We start from the raw sequence: 19,011 nt of genomic DNA, 5'->3' as shown, positions 1-19,011 counted from the left end.
AGGGGCCATCGAGCGCCGTTATCGACATTATAGACGCCTCAGCCTGGAGATAGGCTTCACATCGATCCCCTGATTAATTACTATCTGCAGGCAGCAGCGCGGCGAGGAGGAGAGGGCGAGACAGGCGGGAGGATAGGAGGAAAAGTGAGAGAATGATAGGAAATGAGGATAGGGTGAGAGAGGAGGGTGGATGAAGGATTGGAAGAATCCAGCTTGTATTATCTATGAATATCAGCTAAAGGCTACACAGTAATCTTCGAGGTGGAATATTATTTATTGATACATGGGTAGGCTAGGAAGCTTATCTGAGCTGCAACCACCTCCTAACACTGCCAAGGACAAAATAAAATTTACACATTACTGGGATGGAAACAACTTGCAAAGACGAGCAGAGGACACTGAAGAATCCACCCATAAAATCCCAGCTGGGTTATACACAGCCCTCTGAAAATAACAACACACTGAATGCTGACATTCCTTCCAACCTCTGTTAGCATGCAGAACGGAACTGACAAACATCGAAGTCTGGACAAGCAGCATGAGAGAAATGCTTCAATGAACATCGGTTAGTCAGGAGAAAGCTAACGGTACTAGCGATATCACTGTATTTATACTGCGCTGTATTTTTAGTTCAAGCTGATAATAATTTGCTGCTGCTAATTTGTGTCGGTCTATATGAAATCCCCCCAAAATATATTAGAGTTCATGGTTGTAATGTGGCAAAAACGAGAGGACCTTTGTATAACTTATAAAACAGAAAGTTGGCTTCAATTGTAGCGCCTGTGTTTGGGAATAATATGGTAACAGGCTGACTTTCTCCTGGTTGTTTGCCATCCTTGCAACTAATTTAGAATACATTTAAAAAAAAAATATTAAAAAAAAATTATATCTAACATTCTGGACAACTTTACTCTGAAGGGCATTGTGAAAACAGCAGCTCGCCTCTGCAGATTCATTTTATGTCTACTAACCTTCTCAGGGTCTTAACAGTTCAAGAGAAATCATTTAGAAAACGTTACTTGAGTGCTTCTGTAATAGTGAATGTTTGCAGCGAATACTGAAAATCCTGTCATGAAACACAGACATGTAATTTCCAGTAGCATTGCCCATCCCTGCGTGGCACTACACAGTCCTGCGAAACTTTGTGTCAACAACTCAAACCACACTGCTTAAATCACAGCATTTAATCCATTAAACAAAAATGAAAACATAGAGAACTGTGACCTGACTGAGTGTTTTGCCAAACTCAGACTAAACATAGATAATTACAAAAGATCTTCTGCAGCCAAGCAGACCTAGACATATTTAGAAGCATCAGAGCTTAAAACAGTAACATAGCAAGGATGCAGTCATTGGATGCTGCAGAGACTGTTCAGCGTTTGCTACAGACTCAACTCGACTTGACTGGAGTCAGCTGCTGCAGCTCGTGCACTCGCTGACATTTTCCATGCATCCCGAACTGCAGCAAAAAAACCCACACAGGAGACCAGTTGGGAGACTGTCAAACTCATTCATGTAGCGTAGCGTCACTAGCCTGTAAATGTTGCCGTTGCAACTGGATCATCGCTGCAGTTTACTGTGGGTATTTGGCATTAAACAGTGGGAGAAGTGAAGTTCCCCATTGAGGGACAATAAAGGATATTTTTTATTCTATTCTATCCTAAAACACTGGTCATTTTGTCATGAAGATAAATAAAAAGCAGTTGGTAGATTGAGATAAATGTTCATTTTAGAGTACACATGCAGGTATGGACAACATATTTCCTGTCACTAATAACATATATTATGAAATAAAGCTGGTGTGGGGGGGGGGGGGGGGGGGGGGGCTGATCTTATGTAAATAAGCTGAAAAGACATTCACTGCCTGAACTGACTAAATAGAGAGCAAAAATCTTACAACAATGTAAAATGTATCAAGGAGAGCACTAGGTATGCTATATATAAATGGTCGTTTTAGTGAAGGTGACAATAGCCCTTATAATTTTTAAGGGGCTACAGTATTTAGCTCCATACTACAGTGTTGGGGAAAAAGTTTTTTTATGTTTTAGATCATAAAATTAATGAGATTATAATAGAAAGATAATCAGAGTCCATACATGATGCAGTCTGTAAATCCTGTTGTTTATTATTCAAACCAAGCTGGCCCTTTGCAGAGTAATCATTTCCCTTCTTAAATCAAGAATTAACTGGAAGTAACCTCATTTTTGGAAGTTGAATTTCTTTAACCATACCATGGACTCATTACTATGTGACTTGTAGAATAAAATAAAAATAAAAACTTAAACTGTACCTGTCTGACAATACGAAGTAGGCTAAAGATTTCAAAAAGAAGCACAATATAAATGCATGGTGCAAAAGAGAAACCAATTCATCAAAATCTATCTGTGTGGAAAGGATTACAAAGCCATTTGTAAGTCTTTGGGACACAATTGAACCACAGTGAGAGCCATTATCAACAAATGGGGAATACATGGAACAGTGGTGAACCTTCCCAGGAGGTGTCCGCTTACCAAAATTACTCCGAGAGCGCACTGACCATTCATCAAGGAGCTATCCCTAGACAGGGTAAAAAAAGCCATGGACTGGGCAAAAATGTTTTCCAAAACCCTCCCATTTGGCACATTTTAAAAGAATTATCCAAAGAGAAATGAAACTAAATTCCTCCACAGCGAGATGAAACACTCAATGCCTATTATTGCAAATGCTTGAAGCCAGCTGTTGCCGCCAATGGTGGCATAACCAGTTATAAGGGTTAGGGGGTAGTTATTTTTTCATAGAGGGTTGGTTTGGATAGCTTTTTCCCTTATTAAACTAATCATCAAATCGTATGCAAAACCTACAAGAAACGGCGGTTTGTTCTTTCAGTTCTGTTGCTATCATCTATGCCGCTGATATTGCAGGTGCTAAAAGGGATGGACTGAGAGTTTCAATCCACAAAGCTGGAATAAAGAGAAAAATAAAGGGGAAGCAAAAGGAAAAGAGAGTAGGAAAGAGCACAGACTTCTGAGGGAAGTGAGGACAAATAGTGGAAAAAAGAAGAAAAATCTCTGGTTGGTAATAAGGTAACTGGTACATTCTCTATCTCGCTGCGCTGAGACAACAATAGGCAAATTGTGTGTGTGTGTGTGTGTGTGTGTGTACGTGAGTGTCGTGCACTTTTCCATTCTCACTGACCTGAAAAGTTCTGTTAATGCTGGATCCACAGGCACTGAGGGAGAAGCAGAGAGACGGAGAGAATCATTATGAAACGACACCGGCTCCAGCTGAACACACAAGTCATAACACATAAAAAGGAAACCTGCTGAAATGTTGATCTCTGTGACTTCTCGTCTGCGTAGGTTTGCCCTAAAACGAATTAGCCATCAAATCCTCAAGGCTGAGAAAATATTGGAATCAGTCAGTCAACAGCTGACAACTAATGGCTTATTTTAATGTTAAAAATGTTTCCTTCGATTTTTTTCCTCTATAGACAGCTATATCAGCATGTGCAAGACTTTTTGTAAAAAGCTTAAATAACTTTGCATGTATTAGCATGGATTACAGATTAAATACTTCAGCTAATTTTTTGTGTCCATTTTTAGTAAAAAAAAAAAAAAAAAAGACAATTTTAAAACATGAGAATAACCAAAACAATTCAGATAAATATATCTTCCTGAAAGGTGTTTTCTAATGTCTTTAAATGTGTTCAGGGCAAGAGGTTTTGAGAAACCTATAAAGCAAGCATAACTTGGCGGGGTGCATAGAAGTGGAATATTGTCAAATATTAAAATTTTGTAGAAAATGAAGTGTATGCATTTGACAGAATATCTGAATTTTTTTATATTATAGACCTGGAATAATCCCATAAAAAACATACCCTCTGCAATCTCAGAAGAGACAAGGCAGTGTTTCTAATTGACAAACATCAGAGATTAAGAACAAATCATTTGATTAATGGCAAGCCATTGATATCAATGTCGAAGCTGCACAGACATTAGTTATAAAATCTCTGCATAGCTTTGCCTTGAACCTATGTATTTTCTCCAGGTTTCGTTTTGTCTTTATGATTTAATTTACAGGTCCCACACATACTTAAAAATTTGTACCAGCACTTCTTAAGTTTCACAAGCTATAAAGAACTGAATGCAAGATGTCTCCTGGATATCATGAAGGATGGAGTTCAGTTTGTATTCATGGAAATTAATATTTTTCAGCATGAATCATAATTTCCGAGAAGAACTGTCAGACACTTTTATCCCTATTATCCCTTTGTGATAAACTCTGATACGTGTGAGTCTCGCTTGTAAAAAGTAGAGATGATGCCGCTGCGCTGACAGAATATCTCTGGAACATTACGGGAAACACAGCATAGATTGTATTTTAAAAAAAAATGTTTTACAATGTTCAGTATTTAAAAGTAAAGTGGTCATGAGATCAATACCTGCTTTTTCTTCCGTTAATTTTTTACTTGTGAAAAATTGGCCTATGCGCATCTATAATGAAACCTTTAAAACTAAATGTTACAAAATGTAACAATGTTAAAGAAACGTTGTCTTTTAGACCAAATAAAGTTGCAGTTTGAGCTTAAATGTACAGCCACAGTTTATATTTGGTTTAAACGCTTTCTTTCCACACAATCTAAGCCAAAGGAGACTATAGTCTTTCTGAATGTTCAGGGGACGCCACTCATGTCAATCTAAATCAAGATTGAGACTTCTATCAAATGTCTATATTTAATCAAAAGGAGCAAAGGATCAAACCTGTCAACTGTGTTTCACATGACTAACATCTTGTCTCGTTACGCTAACTGTCAGTCCAGGTATCCGGGTGCTAGGCTGGTTTAGTGCTGTGTTCCATTTGCCTCGGACCTTGAAACTAGCAAGTTGCGTGTTACGTCATCTTCGCCTTTTTACGTTCCAGTTTCCCTCTTGACAGAAAGTAGGAAGAAAGATGGACGCCTGCACAAAAGCTATCATTAAACATGCAAATACAGCCAACCTGAGTCTCAAAGCGTGTTTTTATCTGTTCAACTAAACCTGAAATGTTAAACAACGAAAGGCGGCAAATCTTCATTTCCCATTTAGTCACTGTGGACACTCCTGTTAGAACAATAATACCGTTCTACATTGTATTTTGAGCATATAAACAGCACTGAAACATCCCGTCTTATGAACACAGAATCGTAGTAGCTGCAGGACTGGGTAAATATTACACAATTAACAGTCAAAGTATGAAGTTTTACTCAACGTTGCTGCGAGTAGCAGACATCTTGAGCACGGAAATCGGGCACTATCCTGTTGCACCCACTTTCCGACACATAATTCCGAATATAGGGGCCGTTCCAGTTAAAATTTCTGATTTGGAGGATGAATCTGATGACCAAGGACAAATGGAGTGCAGCATAAGTCCATGAACAGTATGTCTGAAGTTGTTGTAAATGAACGTTTCCTCTGAACCATTGTATTATAGCAAAAAAAAAAAAAAAAGGGAGCTTTTTCATGATATCCATAAGGCATCTTTGTGGTAAGAGCTCAACTAACATCCAAGCAAGTTAATTGCCAATGGAAGTGGACTGAGTACAAGTCAGAGGGCAAATCTTGCTTTTACATAAACTACTATTACAGCACAGCTTTTCTATAGCACCTTAGATAAAACGAACATGTTGTTCCAGCGGCCAGTAGAAATCAAATCTGACTTTAGCTGTGCTTTTTGCAATGTTTTAAAAGCTTGTATGTATATATACCACGTCTAAACCGGCTAAAGTGTAACCCTGCAGCTGTAAAGACATTTAGTCACGTCTACTATAGCTCTGTTGAAAGTTTCACAGTGTGAATATGCACACCAGAGATCTAACGTTGAGGCTAGCTGTGTTTCAAATCACCTGTAATGCCATTATGCCTCATGGATTGACATGTTATTGGATGACTGGGTAATTTGTTAGATGCTAACAGTTAAATATGATCAAAACATTTTTAGCGTTTTAGTTCGCTGGAGTGACATCAAATAATTTCATGTTTTTATTCATAAAAGTTGAGGGATCTAAATGTAACTTTTTTTAGGGGGGGCAGGGGGAATCAAAGATTTTAGATACTGAAACATACAGGTCATAAAACATGAATCATTTCAGGCTGTGGGAGTGGACTGAGGCATGTAATTCATTTTATTTTATATACTTAAATAATGCATGTCCTGAACTTAGTCATAAGCATATAGGGGGTCCATTGATTTGTGAGCTGAGAGGGAGAGGTACCTGTTCAATGAACGTTCAGTTTGTTTTTGATTTGCACTGTGCTTGCTGCCAATGTTTTATTCTGAGCAGGGCTTTTAAAAGGTGGACTTCTGTTGCTGTTAGTGAAGATAAAGGAGGAGTGAGCAGATAGAGAAAGCAACTGGAGTGTAACTGCCCAGGATCTGTGTGTGTGTGTGTGTGTGTGTGTGTGTGTGTGTGTGTGTGTGTGTGTGTGTGTGTGTGTGTGTGTGTGTGTGTGTGTGTGTGTGTGTCTGTCTGCAAAGGTGTGTGTGTTTGTGTTGGGGGAGTGAAGGTCACCCTGAATGGAGGTGTGCGTTTCTGTGTGTATCTGTGCAGATACCTTTGGAGCGTGTGCGATGGCGCTTATCGTCTGCATCCACCTCCATCTGCAGAAAAGGCACAAACAAGCTGTTCAACACAACAGACAGCGCAGTGAAATTATCTTTAATTTGGATACATGTTCTCTCAGGTTCAGAGTGCTATTTCCACCCTGTCAGACATTCCAGTTCCCACCTGATGCGCCAGAAGGTGTCGTGTACATGACTGACGGGCAGCATTAGTGTGAATGATTAAAGTGATTGAGACTGCACAGTCAATTCCTCTTGTTTTATTTTCTAACTAGATAGATGTAACCAGAAAATACAGTTTGCGAGCCAGTCTGATGAGTTGAAATGGACCCAGTGACTATTGGATATGATTCCAGCAATGACTGTAGTTGGAGCCCACAATACATCCAGAGCAGCTTGGTGTAATTTAAACCTTTTTTTTTTTTACATTAACAAGGAGAACCACGTAAGAGGTCTAACTTAAACATGTAAATTACGCAAAATGAGAAAACCTACCACTATTTCTGAGTCAATTTTCAATCTACTTCAAGGTGAAAGCATCAAATATGTTTTCCCATTAGTCAAAATGATCAGTCAATTATAATTAAATGAAGATCCATCCATCATCTGCCGCTTATCCAAAATCGGGATGAGCGGGCAACAGGTCCAGGAGGGAACCCCAGACATTCCTCTCCCCAGCAACATTCTCCAGCTCATTCTGGGAGATCTCAAGGCATTCCCAGACCAGATGGGATATGTAGTCCCTCCAGTGAGTTCTGGATCCGGAAAACCCCCAAAGGGAGGTTCCCTGGGTGTGTCCTGGTCAGATGCCTGAATCACCCCAAGGGACTCCTTTTGATGAAGAGAAGCAGCAGCTCTACTTTGAGCTCACCCTACATAACAGAGATCCTCATCCTATATCTAAATCTGAGCCGACTGTCCATCTGTCCTTCCATACCGAACCAGACACCAAGATGCTTAAACTCCTCCGCTTGAGGCAGAGAGTGACCCGAACACAGAGGGGGCAATCCACCTTTTTTCATTAGAGAACCATGGCTTCAGACTTAGACAGACTCAGACAAAACATCACTGTTTTGGTTAATGCAGTTCTCCTAACCCTTGACATTTTCCACTTTCTATCAATTTACGACCACAAACATTTATGGCTTAAAAATACCCCTGTTTTAAACTTCTCCATAACATAATCTCCAACCTGTCGACTGTCTTTCCTGGTCTTCTTGATGCTGTTTGTTCGCTGATGTTCTCTTACAAACCTCTGAGAGCTTCACAGAACCGCTGGATTCATACTATGTTTAAACTGCACACATATGGAATCCATTTTCTAATGCGATAACTACTCAAAAAGTTGCACCTGACTTTATTTACAGCCATCAGAGTTAAGGATAGCCCCCTTAACTTAGAACATCACAGTCATGTTTTTATTTTCTGAAAAAATGTAATGCAGATTTACCACAGGCACAATCTTGTTGCTCTATCACCTAATATTAGAATAAAACATATAGAACTTTGTGGATTTAACATTATAAAATAAAAAATAATGTTTGCATTGCAGTGTATCTGGGACTGTCCAAGTCTCAGGTCAGGGTTTAAGAGAAAACATTAAAGAAAAGGTAAACTGCATTACAGGTCCCACAGCATGACCAAGAAGAGGTTTTTTATACTTATTAATTTTGTTTACAGCTTTGTTTGGATATATATTTAATTACATATACTTTAAAACAAATGCTCTACTGTTATACTGAAAGTACATGTTATTTACTTTCAGAGGTTGTGTAGATGGATACCAAACATCTCTCTTCCACTCCAAAAGGATTTTCTCGCCCAAAAGTCAATAAATTACTCCCCAAAGTATCCGTGGTGTCATTAAGAAGATTCACTCCTTCTGAACGACAAGTCAGCCTTCTTTTAAATATACTTCTTCAATTAAGTCGACTGACCTGCAGCATCCCAGTGGAGAAGTCTTGGATGTAACTGGTCCAGAACATGCAAGAGAAGCGGCGCTTGTGGATGTGGGTGGCACAAGTGCGATCTGGGGATCTTTTGCTTCTCAATCAATCATTCAAGTATTCTGACTAATTTGATAGTGAAGTTTTTCATATTCACTTGCAACACACATTTTTTAAATCTGGTTTCTGTTGTGAAAAATTATGAATGTGGAAATGTTATTAACTTCTGAGAGTGCTATTATTTAATCACCATTATATAGTATTGCCCAGAGGTTCCTTAAGGTTCTTGCCACTACCGGTGACCCCAGTTTGGAGCGGATGTTGTTCTGTTTTTTTGTAATCTGCTGTTGATGTCACTTGATTTCGCTGCATGTGTGACATTATACCTCAAAGTTGCTTTCTTCAGCTCTCACTTTACCACAGATTCAGTTGAATTAAAAACCCCTAGAATAAATTTGATGAACATTTGTTCTTACTGATAATTTTATAAATGTATCAACTTTTTCTTATGCATTCTATACAGGGAAGATCTGAACAACTTTTTAAGCTAGATATAAAACAGCTTTTCCGAGAAATATGACATTATAAAGCCTGTAGAGCACCAGGATGCTAAGAACCAAATGTAAAACATAAAACAATAGCAGTGACTATCTTTCTATTGCAGTCTGTGATTACAATGATTGAAATGCCAGGAGTGAATAATTTTTCCTGGAAATTACGCAAAATCAACATAAATTCCACCGAGACTTGTTTTTTTTTTGTTTGTTTTTTTTGCCAGAACTGATGAACTGACTAATAGATAAGTTTGGGAATTGCCAACAAAATCTTCACTGTTAACTCTATTCCAAAAAGGCTCCAGGATAACCTTAATGAATATTCATATTTTACATTTGTTTATGTTACTTTTTTTTCTGGTTGAAATGATGTCTGAAACAATTACTGTGATTTTTATTCAACAACTTTTATCCATGCGTCAAATAAACCATAAGGTAATTGATAAAGTGATTCTACAGATTTGACCCAAAATACAGGTGTATCACAAACATAATTTCCCTTTCAAGCTCTTTTTACATGATAGCAAGCTCTTTCCTGACATCTTTCATGCTTATCAGGCCTACATCTCTTTTTCAGATGTAGGTTTATCACCTCGGCAACATATCATAAATTGTGAAGGAACCTGAACGCCTCTGAACATTCTTTTGTTATTTGCGGATGCCTCTAAATATTCATGCTTGCCAGGATTGGACGCAGACGGGGGCCGTGTTTGGATGTCTCGTTTTATTAAACATGATTTATTAACACCATTCTTGCTTTACTGTAGAGCCTCTCAGTCCTAATGGTGTGTTTCTTTATGAATGCCTATAAATGTTTCAACAGGAGAAAAATAGAAAGATGAAACGCAAAGATAGCTTGTAAATCTTCTGAGTGTGGAAAGGAGGGAGCGACATACAGGAATTTGGCGATGGCGAAGGTTCTCTGTGTGGGGAAGTGTGACGCCAACTAAAAATACAGCTACATTTAACGGACAGTGGTGGGATAGAAGAAAGCTTGGATGTCATGGGTTAAAATAGTTGCATCCCATAATTCAGTGGATTGAGCTGCTTTTGCTTGTGATAACCTGAAGACTTCATCTGTCATTGAAGAGACTATTTGGGGTCACTCTCCTTCATGAAACTGGTTCAGGTCATTGAGTTTCACAGCCTTTTAATCAGGTTGAGCTCTGGACTTTGACTGGGCCACTAAACACGTTAGTTTTGTTCTTTCTAAGCCATTGTGCACTTGACTTTAATCCTTCAGTAAACAGAGGAATTTATGGTCAATTCAATAAGTGCAAGGTACTCAGGCCATTGGACTACAAAACAAGCCCAAATCTCTCTATATGTATGGTTGTTTGTATGAGGTGTTAGTGCTGATTTCCTGCGTTTGGTTGCCTTCTAGCTTTATTGCTAGAAGTTTGTTCTACTTTTTTTAAAAGAGACAGGTGGTTTGTTCCAATTACGTTTGTTCTCTCTCTCAGGCCTGCAACAACAGAACAGAACAGAGGGACATCATTCTGATCATGCAGCTATGGCGTGCATCCTTCTCTTGGCTCATATTCTGTGAAGAACTGTTTTCTTGTGTGGTGTCTGACAATCAACCGAATGTTCCAGGGTGTACCCCCGTCTTCTCGCCCAATGACCATTGGAGATAAGCACCAGAACAACTGCACCACCATGCTGGACAGTTAACGTCTTGTGCTATAGTGTCTATATGATGTGTTTGATTTATTTCCTAAATATGAGATTGTGGACAATCCTCTCTACTTTTGTGCACAGGACATTATTCTTTTTGTTCGATAAGTCTTGTGATTTATTTTATATGTATCTTGCAGACAAAAATAAAGATGCAATATACTTTGTGGAGACAAGAGCTTCCAAACAAGCCTCTGGTTCAGTCTTTTTCTATTTGAACTTTAACATTGTGCATGCTAACTAGCGCATGGAGGGTCTTAGATGGGGCTCTTGGCTTTCTTGCTATTTTCCTGACCACTGTTCGGCATGTAGTTTGACCTTGAAGGAGAAGCTGTCCTATTTTTTCCCCTCTTGTAAAAAAAATCTTTGTTTGTTTGAGTTCCAGTTCATTTGTTGTAACCTGTTTGGGGAAGAAATGCTCCAATAAGAAATAAGGGGTAATTGTACCTCTTTAGCATAGGCTATCTATGTCACAGGATTTTTTGTTGTATTTAGATGCAATTCTTTTTAAAGCTCTGTTGTATCAGCAGGACCAGGGTCACTTGTGACAAACGTTGTACAAGATTTTCCAAGAGAAGTATTTAAAATGTTTAGATTTTTATTCTTTTTTCCCCCTCAATTAAATTAATTTAAATGATCAAGCAGCTTCCTTAGTAAAAAAATAAAAATAAAATAAATCTATAGCTGTGTTTGAAATGCGAAACAAGATCCAAATGCTGAAGTTGAAAAGTCATTTGAAAATGACCCCACTTCATATTTAATTTATAGTCCCAGTAAACACCTCTTTCATCTGAAGGCCTTGGAAGATAATTCAAATAAAAAAAAGGATAATTCAAATTGACAATGCATGATGTGTAAAATTTAATTTTCTGAATTACTGCCCCATTCTTAAAGTAAATGGAAGATAAAGTAGAACATGTTGAAGAGGAACGTTATGATGCGCTTGACAACCCACCCTTGGATTTCTCTGTCGGTTTGGGTTCAGAGATCGACAACTGCCAGCTAGCTGGAGCTGGGGCTTAACAATGTTTTTTTTTCAGAAATCAGTGGCTCACCTCACAGCGGATATCTAAGCTCAATCATAATGGTTTTGCTTCAAATACATTGATGTTCCCATTTGCTTGACACTTTATTTAAGGAAAAGGCTGCACTTTAATACATCATTGAGGGGGGGAAAAAACTATGCAAGTCAACAAATTGATGTTAAACCATTAAGAGTTGATGCAACATTTGGGTTTGACAGTTCTCATGTTATTCACTTTAGGTTTGAGCAAATTAAAATGAAAACCAAAGGTAGATCTTTCACAACCTGCTCTATTCAAGAACAGCAGTCACTATGGATTTTAATGAAAATTAGATTCATAATGTGCACAGTCACATACCAGTCCTGATTTTGTAACAAGGTCAGTATCAGCAAATCCAGCTGCATGGGAAAACAACAGCAACAATAACAGCGGTAAATTCTTCGCCTCCACTTCCTCATCAGATCTGGACCCAGGAAACCTGCAGGGCTCAGACGTGCCTCCCGATTCTATGGTTCACCGTATGTTGCAGCCCTTCATAGCCTGTCTGGCTTTTGCGGTCTCTTAGGACCCCATGAAAAAATGTCACAGCTGTAATGAAGGTTAGTCTGCTTATTGAGGATTAGCTGAGGCCCACTCCTTCCCCCATCTGTGTCTCAATTAAACCCCTGGATCAATGGCTCTATATGCCGAGACGAATAAACACACAGTTATGTTGATCCCGCAGCTCCAAGAGTTCTATAGAGATGACCAAATCTGCACAGTTTTGTCTGTTTTTCTTAATGAGTTTTAGCCATTATTATTTTCATATATAAATGCTTATAACAACATAGGAATGAAAAAAAAACCCCAAGGATAACTAAGGTTTGTTTACTGTATTTTTGGGAACTCAAAGCTAAGTTTTTTGAAACAATTGTTGAGTTTTACAATAGGAAAATTCTGAATCTTACTGAAGGTCGTCAAAGTAAAGGGGGCTTAATACAGATGCACACTCCACTTTTGGTGAACATAAATAGATTTCACTACTTTTTGATGGTCTATCACATTAAATCTCTATATACATTTCAAAAACGGTGCACCAATGAGACAAAAGAAGGATTGTTTTTTTTTTTTTATTGTCAGACTAAACATTAGATAGGTGAGGTAGGATTATTGGATATATTTCTCTGAGACCTAAATTATTTTATATTACATTTTTTATTAGTTTCAAATTCACAATATTTGTTTCGACTGAAGTTCAGTTTAATATGATGGAATAACACATAAAAACGATTTTCAAAACAATGAAAAATCGTTTCTATCTCGTATTAATTTATGCATACAAATTGCCGAAAACTATAATTATAATGCTATATAAATAAAATATAGAAACACATAATTATAATGCCATTCCCTGCATTGTGTACTTCTGTCATGTATTTGGACTTTGTTTATTGGGTTTGGGTAGTTGACCTTCTTGTATTTAGAGCTGTCTGGTTTATTTTTAGTACCTGCCTGATTTGCATTGGGTTGTCTGAGCCTTTGTGTTTTGTGTTCTATTTACTTCCTATTTTCTGACTCTGAGTTGTCCAGGCACCATTCGGATACCCATAATGATAGCGTCAAGCTCCTGCTCCATGACCTTCATGGGGTCAACAGTAAGAACACTATCGTGGGGAGGAAAGGAGCTTCGCACTGCTGAGTCAGAGGCCTACAGCCTTCCGAAAATGAACTACAAAGTATGCGCTCTCTTCTAATTTTTCATTTTCATTAATTTCCGTGAAAAGCCACAAGGTTCCTAGGCTAAACTAGCAGTGAGAGGAACCATACAGACTACTTTTCCTGCCCAATTCTGCTTTAGGCTAAAGAGTCCTTACCCAGTAAGGGTATTCAGATGGACCCCCAGTCTCCTGTTGGTTTTGAGTCTTCCTTATATCTAGTTGTGTTATGTTTGTGCACTGCTTATTAGTTTAAGGTCTTTGTTTGTTTCCTGTTCTGCCATTCATTCTCCTTGATTCCTTCTATCTCTGTTGTCTGATTGCGCTCTCAGCCTCTTCCGCTCTGCTCATTAGTCTCATCACTCATGAATTCTCCTCAGTATAAATTCCCCTTTGGTTCTTTAGTCACTGCTGGTTCATCTGCTTAATCCTGCTCTAGTTTGTCCTGTGTAGTTCCGCCCTCATCGTCGTCCCTCCATGTTTCTAGTTTGATTTATTTAGTTTCGCTATCTCCAAGCAAACCTTGTTGGAATTTCAGACTTTCTTTTTGTAAGTTTCTTTATGTGTCATTAATCATATCATTGTATCGGTTTCACTCAACCTCTGCCTCCATTTTCCTACATTGCGGTCCACCAGTGTCAATTTTGTGACAGTTTCTTAAGTATGATGCACTTTCTTGGGACTTGTATTAAAAAAAAACCATGCATGCCTTTTCATACTATACTTAGAAGAAGGCAGGATAAACTTTTATTTCCACTGAGATATAGCAAACAGCAACAGCTTGAATACCAAGTGCATTAGCACTGATTGAAGACTTAATCAAAATAAAGCAAAATCTAAATAAAAATGGCGTTGCTTGCTTTTAACAGGTCTTTGTGATTTATATGGAATACCTCAAATAAAGAAAAGTCTCCATTTTGGTTGAGAAGAATTTGAATTTTATTTGAAATCAAGCATTATAAGAATGCAGCGATTATTGCGATGTGCACTGAGGCATAATAGAAGTATTTTTTTATTGAGTAATGAGGGTGCTGAGGCACTCAGACATCAGTCACAGCAAGTTGCATCACTAGTATTCTCCCCTTGTTTTCTTCATCATGTTTTGGAAGAATGTGTTTCAGTCGTCTGGGGCCCAGCTCCATCCTAAAGTCACACTCATGCTCACGTTTACAAGCTGGTATTCTGCACAAAGCTGCGGTGCAAAACTGCACAGGCGTTATCGAATTTCACTGCAAACGCATATTTACACCATGCATCGTGTATTGACAGCAAACACGTGTGCCCGAGCAATGCTAAGTGCATCTGAATTAGTGTGAAGGGTTGCGGCGATAGCATCTGAGTGGCTGCTGAGCGAGAAAGAGGGTGAACGTGATAGCGGTGGACGGGCTAAAATTTGGCACTGATTCCTAAATGCTGTGGAAAATGGCTGTGGCTGGTTGGGTGAGGGCAGCTGTGAAACGCTCAGAAACGGTTAGAGCGAGAAAAGCTGTGATTTGAGCACAATAACACTGTTCATCAGCTGGCCCTGTGATGACAAAAAGCAGCTGTGGGGATGGCTTTTTTACTCAGGATGTATGCACGGCCTTCCATAAATGTTTATAACACTTTCCATGTTACAACCGCAAACTTCAAAGTATATCATTTGAATTTCATATGATACACCAACACAAAAGTAGCTCATTTATGAAGCGGAAAGAAAATCAAACAAGCTAAGTCCGACAGGGAAATCAGCACAAATCATTTCTGGATTCTCAATTTGGAGCAGTTAGGAACTTGAACTTCCTTCCTTCCTTCCTTCCTTCCTTCCTTTCTTCCTTCCTTCCTTCCTTCCTTCCTTCCTTCCTTCCTTGACTTACTTTAGGAAACGTCACAGAACTTCACACCATCTGGTGTCTCTAACCATTCAGCAATTTGCTCGTCCCACAGAGCAGTGGCAAGCAGTCTGTCGTTTATAAACTAAGATTAAATGAATACTGTTGGTGTAAAGAATTTAACTGACTTGTGAGTGACAGACTTTTTTGATAAATAACAGAGTGGCGAATTGTAGAGATCAACCCATCATAGTTTTGTGGTCAATCTCAAATATCTGTTTTTTTTATCACTTTACCTGTTGATATGGATTTTAGCTGATTCTGATTTCTCTTTAAATAAGCAATAAGCAAAAATGTAATTAATTTACATAGAAAGAACTAAAACATAGGTATGTGAATACCTAAAGGTGATATTAAAGGAGCAATAAGTGAAATTTCATTATTTTAGATAGAAATACAAAATAGTTTTGTAAAGAATTAAATGTATCATTTTAGATTAATTATATGGTATGACGTCACACACCATCTCTCTGTGTTGTTCTCCAGTCTCTTGTTTACAGAGCTTGGCCGGCCATGTGTGCATACACATGCATGTAAACTGCTGCTACCCCGGACTCAGCACCTCCCTGCCCCTTAAATGCCACCACTGCATTCACCTGCAGACAATCAGGGACCGATTATTAACACAAAAAAATGTCTTTGGCAAAGAAGTTATCAGATAAGGAAAGAGACAAAACGAGGATTAACATTAGCCTCGTGATCCCAACGCGGAGAGCATTTCGAGAGCAGAAGCAGCTCCAGTTTGACTCGGAGCAAGCTTTTCTCCTCAGACAGGTGAGTAACAGCATGAAGACAAATGCCTGTTTTTGTTGGTGTTACAGTCTTGTTAGACTTGAGCTGCTGTGTTGATTTGATTTAGTGTAATGCTACAATTGTGGCAGGTGGGTTGATTGTTGAAGTTTGACCAGTAATGGGCCGGACTGAAAATACAGAAAATACAGTTAACATTGCTCAATACAGCCCGGCAGGCTTGTGAGCGACCAAATGTGATCCTTGCGTACATTTAGAACATTCTCTTTTTTGACAAAAAATTTAAAATTGAAATGGTTAACTGATCTGGTGTTTAGACTTTGGGGGTAGAGAGAGGCGTGGCTTGCCAGGCATCTTGTTTTGGTCTACAAACAGTGCACAACAGCCCACTTAGTGGTGAAATTTTGCCTATTGCTCCTTTAAGAAAACATTTTTTTAAACATCTTATTCTGATTCAGCCATTGGATTTTCCTGCTGCTGTTCTGGTGAATTGCTCATGTCTAGTAGGCTTTTTGAAATAAAATGTTATTCTGCATTGGCATGACGATAAACAAACAATGGGTTGATGTTAAATTATTTCAAGAACAATATATATAAACATTAATTTAAAATACAACAGGTCTTTTTTTATTTTTGCTTTCTAACAAAAAATAAAACACGTTGGGTTGCAAAAATTCCTTATTTTACTTCACTTCCACCACTTTTATTCCTCTTCGCCAGTATTTATTTATTTATTTATTTTGAGTTTTATATGTTACAACCACTATACTGATTTTCTTTGAGAACACCTGGCACAGTAGAGGTTGATTAATGAATGAACTCTGAACCTATGACATGTGATACTAAGTGAACTGTGGAAGCTGAAGCGGATCAGGCGTGCACACAGGAACATCTACCTGAAATGTTTTGGGCTTCTGACAGCTCTTTGGTCCCAGCTCCTTCTGCCACCGTGATGTTCTGACGTTCAGCTTTAGACGAACAGCTCACCACGTCTCCTCCAAACTCATTTTCTACACAGGGGGGGAGACGGAGAGCATGCATCATTAAAATCATTCCCAGAACAATCACATTCACGCACAGCCATGACAGGATTTGAAATTTCCTCCTCTCCTTTGACTCCAGGCTCATGAATAGTCATATAGCGTCAGCTATGCGGCACGCGGCAGAGCGAACACTGATTTCCGCCATAACGACGGCCACGTGTCGTGTGCGATAGGCTTGGCAACATGGGGTAATTAGCTAGATCTATCATCTGCAGCAGGAAGTGGGGACAAATATAGCTAATGATCCGTGCCTGCCTCCATGATTTCTCTCTTCAGCTCTCCATCCTTGGCTGAGCTGGAGGAGAAAACAGGAGGCAGGGGAAAAAAAGAGGTGGGGGTCTGTTGCTGTAAAGATAAAATAGCCTTAGACTCAGAAAGAGATAAAGATGGAAGAGATGAAGGCGTTAGGCACTGAACATGCTGGAGAACTATCCCTGTCTCTTTCTTTTCTTTCTCTTTCCACTGCTGCTAATTGAGAAGATGTACAGCAGGGAACAGATGAGGTGTTGATGGTGAACAGGGAGAATCACAAAGAAGGAGGAGGGCCCCCACAGGGAGCCTGCCAGACGGATGGTAACGCACACACATTCACACAGTCATTCCCCACCTATCTCAAAGTAGCTTAAATCAAAACAAAAGCCAGTCCCTCAGGACAAACGCAAGCTCAGGCGGAGCTCAAGTCAGGCGTTATGTAAAAGGCAGTGCTTGCGTGCACATGCGGACTTTACTTTCAACCGGCGGGGGTTCCTCCTCTGTTCTTCAACATACCACACACCTCTTCTTTCCACTCCCTTTGTAGTGTGAATAATAAGCATGGAAACAGACAGAGCGGCTTGTAAGGGGACAGTGCAAACAACTTTCAAAATGGCTATTAACAGGAAGTCCTAATGGGAAACAATGGGACACTTGTGCTATATTTTCATTTACTACTGCAGCCCTGCTGTCTTTTGTTTCATGAAAAATGCATCAAAGGCTGGTTTGTATTTGATTACAGCCTCTGGTGTGCCCCAAAAACATTTTCACAAAGAAAAAAAAAATGCAATAAAACAAACTTAAAGTGGATTTGGTTACTGGTATGTGCTACCTCGTGAATATAAAATAGGTATAACTTCAGATAAAAAGAGTGTCTCTAGTGGTAAAACACACCTACTTCCTAAACTGTATTTGACAAAAATCTAATGCAGTTGAGATAACTGCTGGCAAAGTGAATCCCATTGCTGTCAAACTTTAAAAGATCTATTTCAAAGTTCAGTTCACAAAGATTAAAAATGCATTTATTTTTGTTTATAGTTTAGTATTTAAAATTCACTACTTAGTTTACAGTTTCATAGTTGAGGTGCATTAAAATTATTCATTTATAAAGCCTTGTATAAAAAATAAAATAAGTAGTGAACGTCACTTGATGATTTACATATTTTCTTCCCAGACAGCTTTCATTAGTTTGCTTCTCTTTTGTTCCTTTTTGCTCAGATATATGGTATCATAGGCACAGTTTCAGCCAAAAACTGTCAAATTTGCCAGTAAGACTCCATTTTCTGTGACAGTTAACTTCCAAGCTCTGGGATGCTAATATATCCTTCATTGATTGGTTTAAGCATCATTCAACAAAAAGGCATTGACCTGTTATTGACATCAAGGTAAAATAAAGATTTAAGTTTAAGGGAGGATTTCTACATTGCCGAGATTTTTCCACCGTACTGTTCCTTCTGTTCAGCCAAAAATGTGCCTGGAGTGACAGGAGTTTTCTTTGGATGTATGGAGCTTAGAGAAATGCTGAAAACTCCCTCCCCCACCTGTTGCTGTGCCTTGCTGGTAAGTGTGCTAAAAGCTCTGCACTTTTGGGTCATGTGGTCCAGATGCACAGACCACGCCCAG

General features: G+C 38.8%; 1 protein-coding gene across 6 annotated transcripts in view; it reads right to left on the bottom strand.

Annotated features, from left to right (window-relative positions):
• Positions 1 to 17,125, bottom strand: part of myt1lb (myelin transcription factor 1-like, b) — a 95,921-nt gene extending 78,796 nt beyond the window's left edge. For all 6 annotated transcript variants that reach the window (XM_036150829.1, XM_036150831.1, XM_036150830.1 and 3 more), the window contains exons 1-3: positions 16,990 to 17,125; positions 6,570 to 6,615; positions 3,175 to 3,208 (exon numbers count right to left, since the gene is read on the bottom strand). In XM_036150829.1, the coding sequence (XP_036006722.1) occupies positions 3,175 to 3,208; positions 6,570 to 6,615 (80 nt within the window). In that variant the 5' untranslated portion in view covers positions 16,990 to 17,125. The remainder of the gene's footprint in view (positions 1 to 3,174; positions 3,209 to 6,569; positions 6,616 to 16,989) is intronic.
• Between the last annotated feature and the right edge of the window lie 1,886 nt (positions 17,126 to 19,011).

The sequence above is a fragment of the Fundulus heteroclitus genome, chromosome 19, assembly GCF_011125445.2.
Source record: "Fundulus heteroclitus isolate FHET01 chromosome 19, MU-UCD_Fhet_4.1, whole genome shotgun sequence".
NCBI lineage: Eukaryota > Metazoa > Chordata > Actinopteri > Cyprinodontiformes > Fundulidae > Fundulus > Fundulus heteroclitus.
The sequence above is the reverse complement of the archived record's forward strand: the minus strand, read 5'-3'. Positions and strand labels throughout refer to the sequence as shown.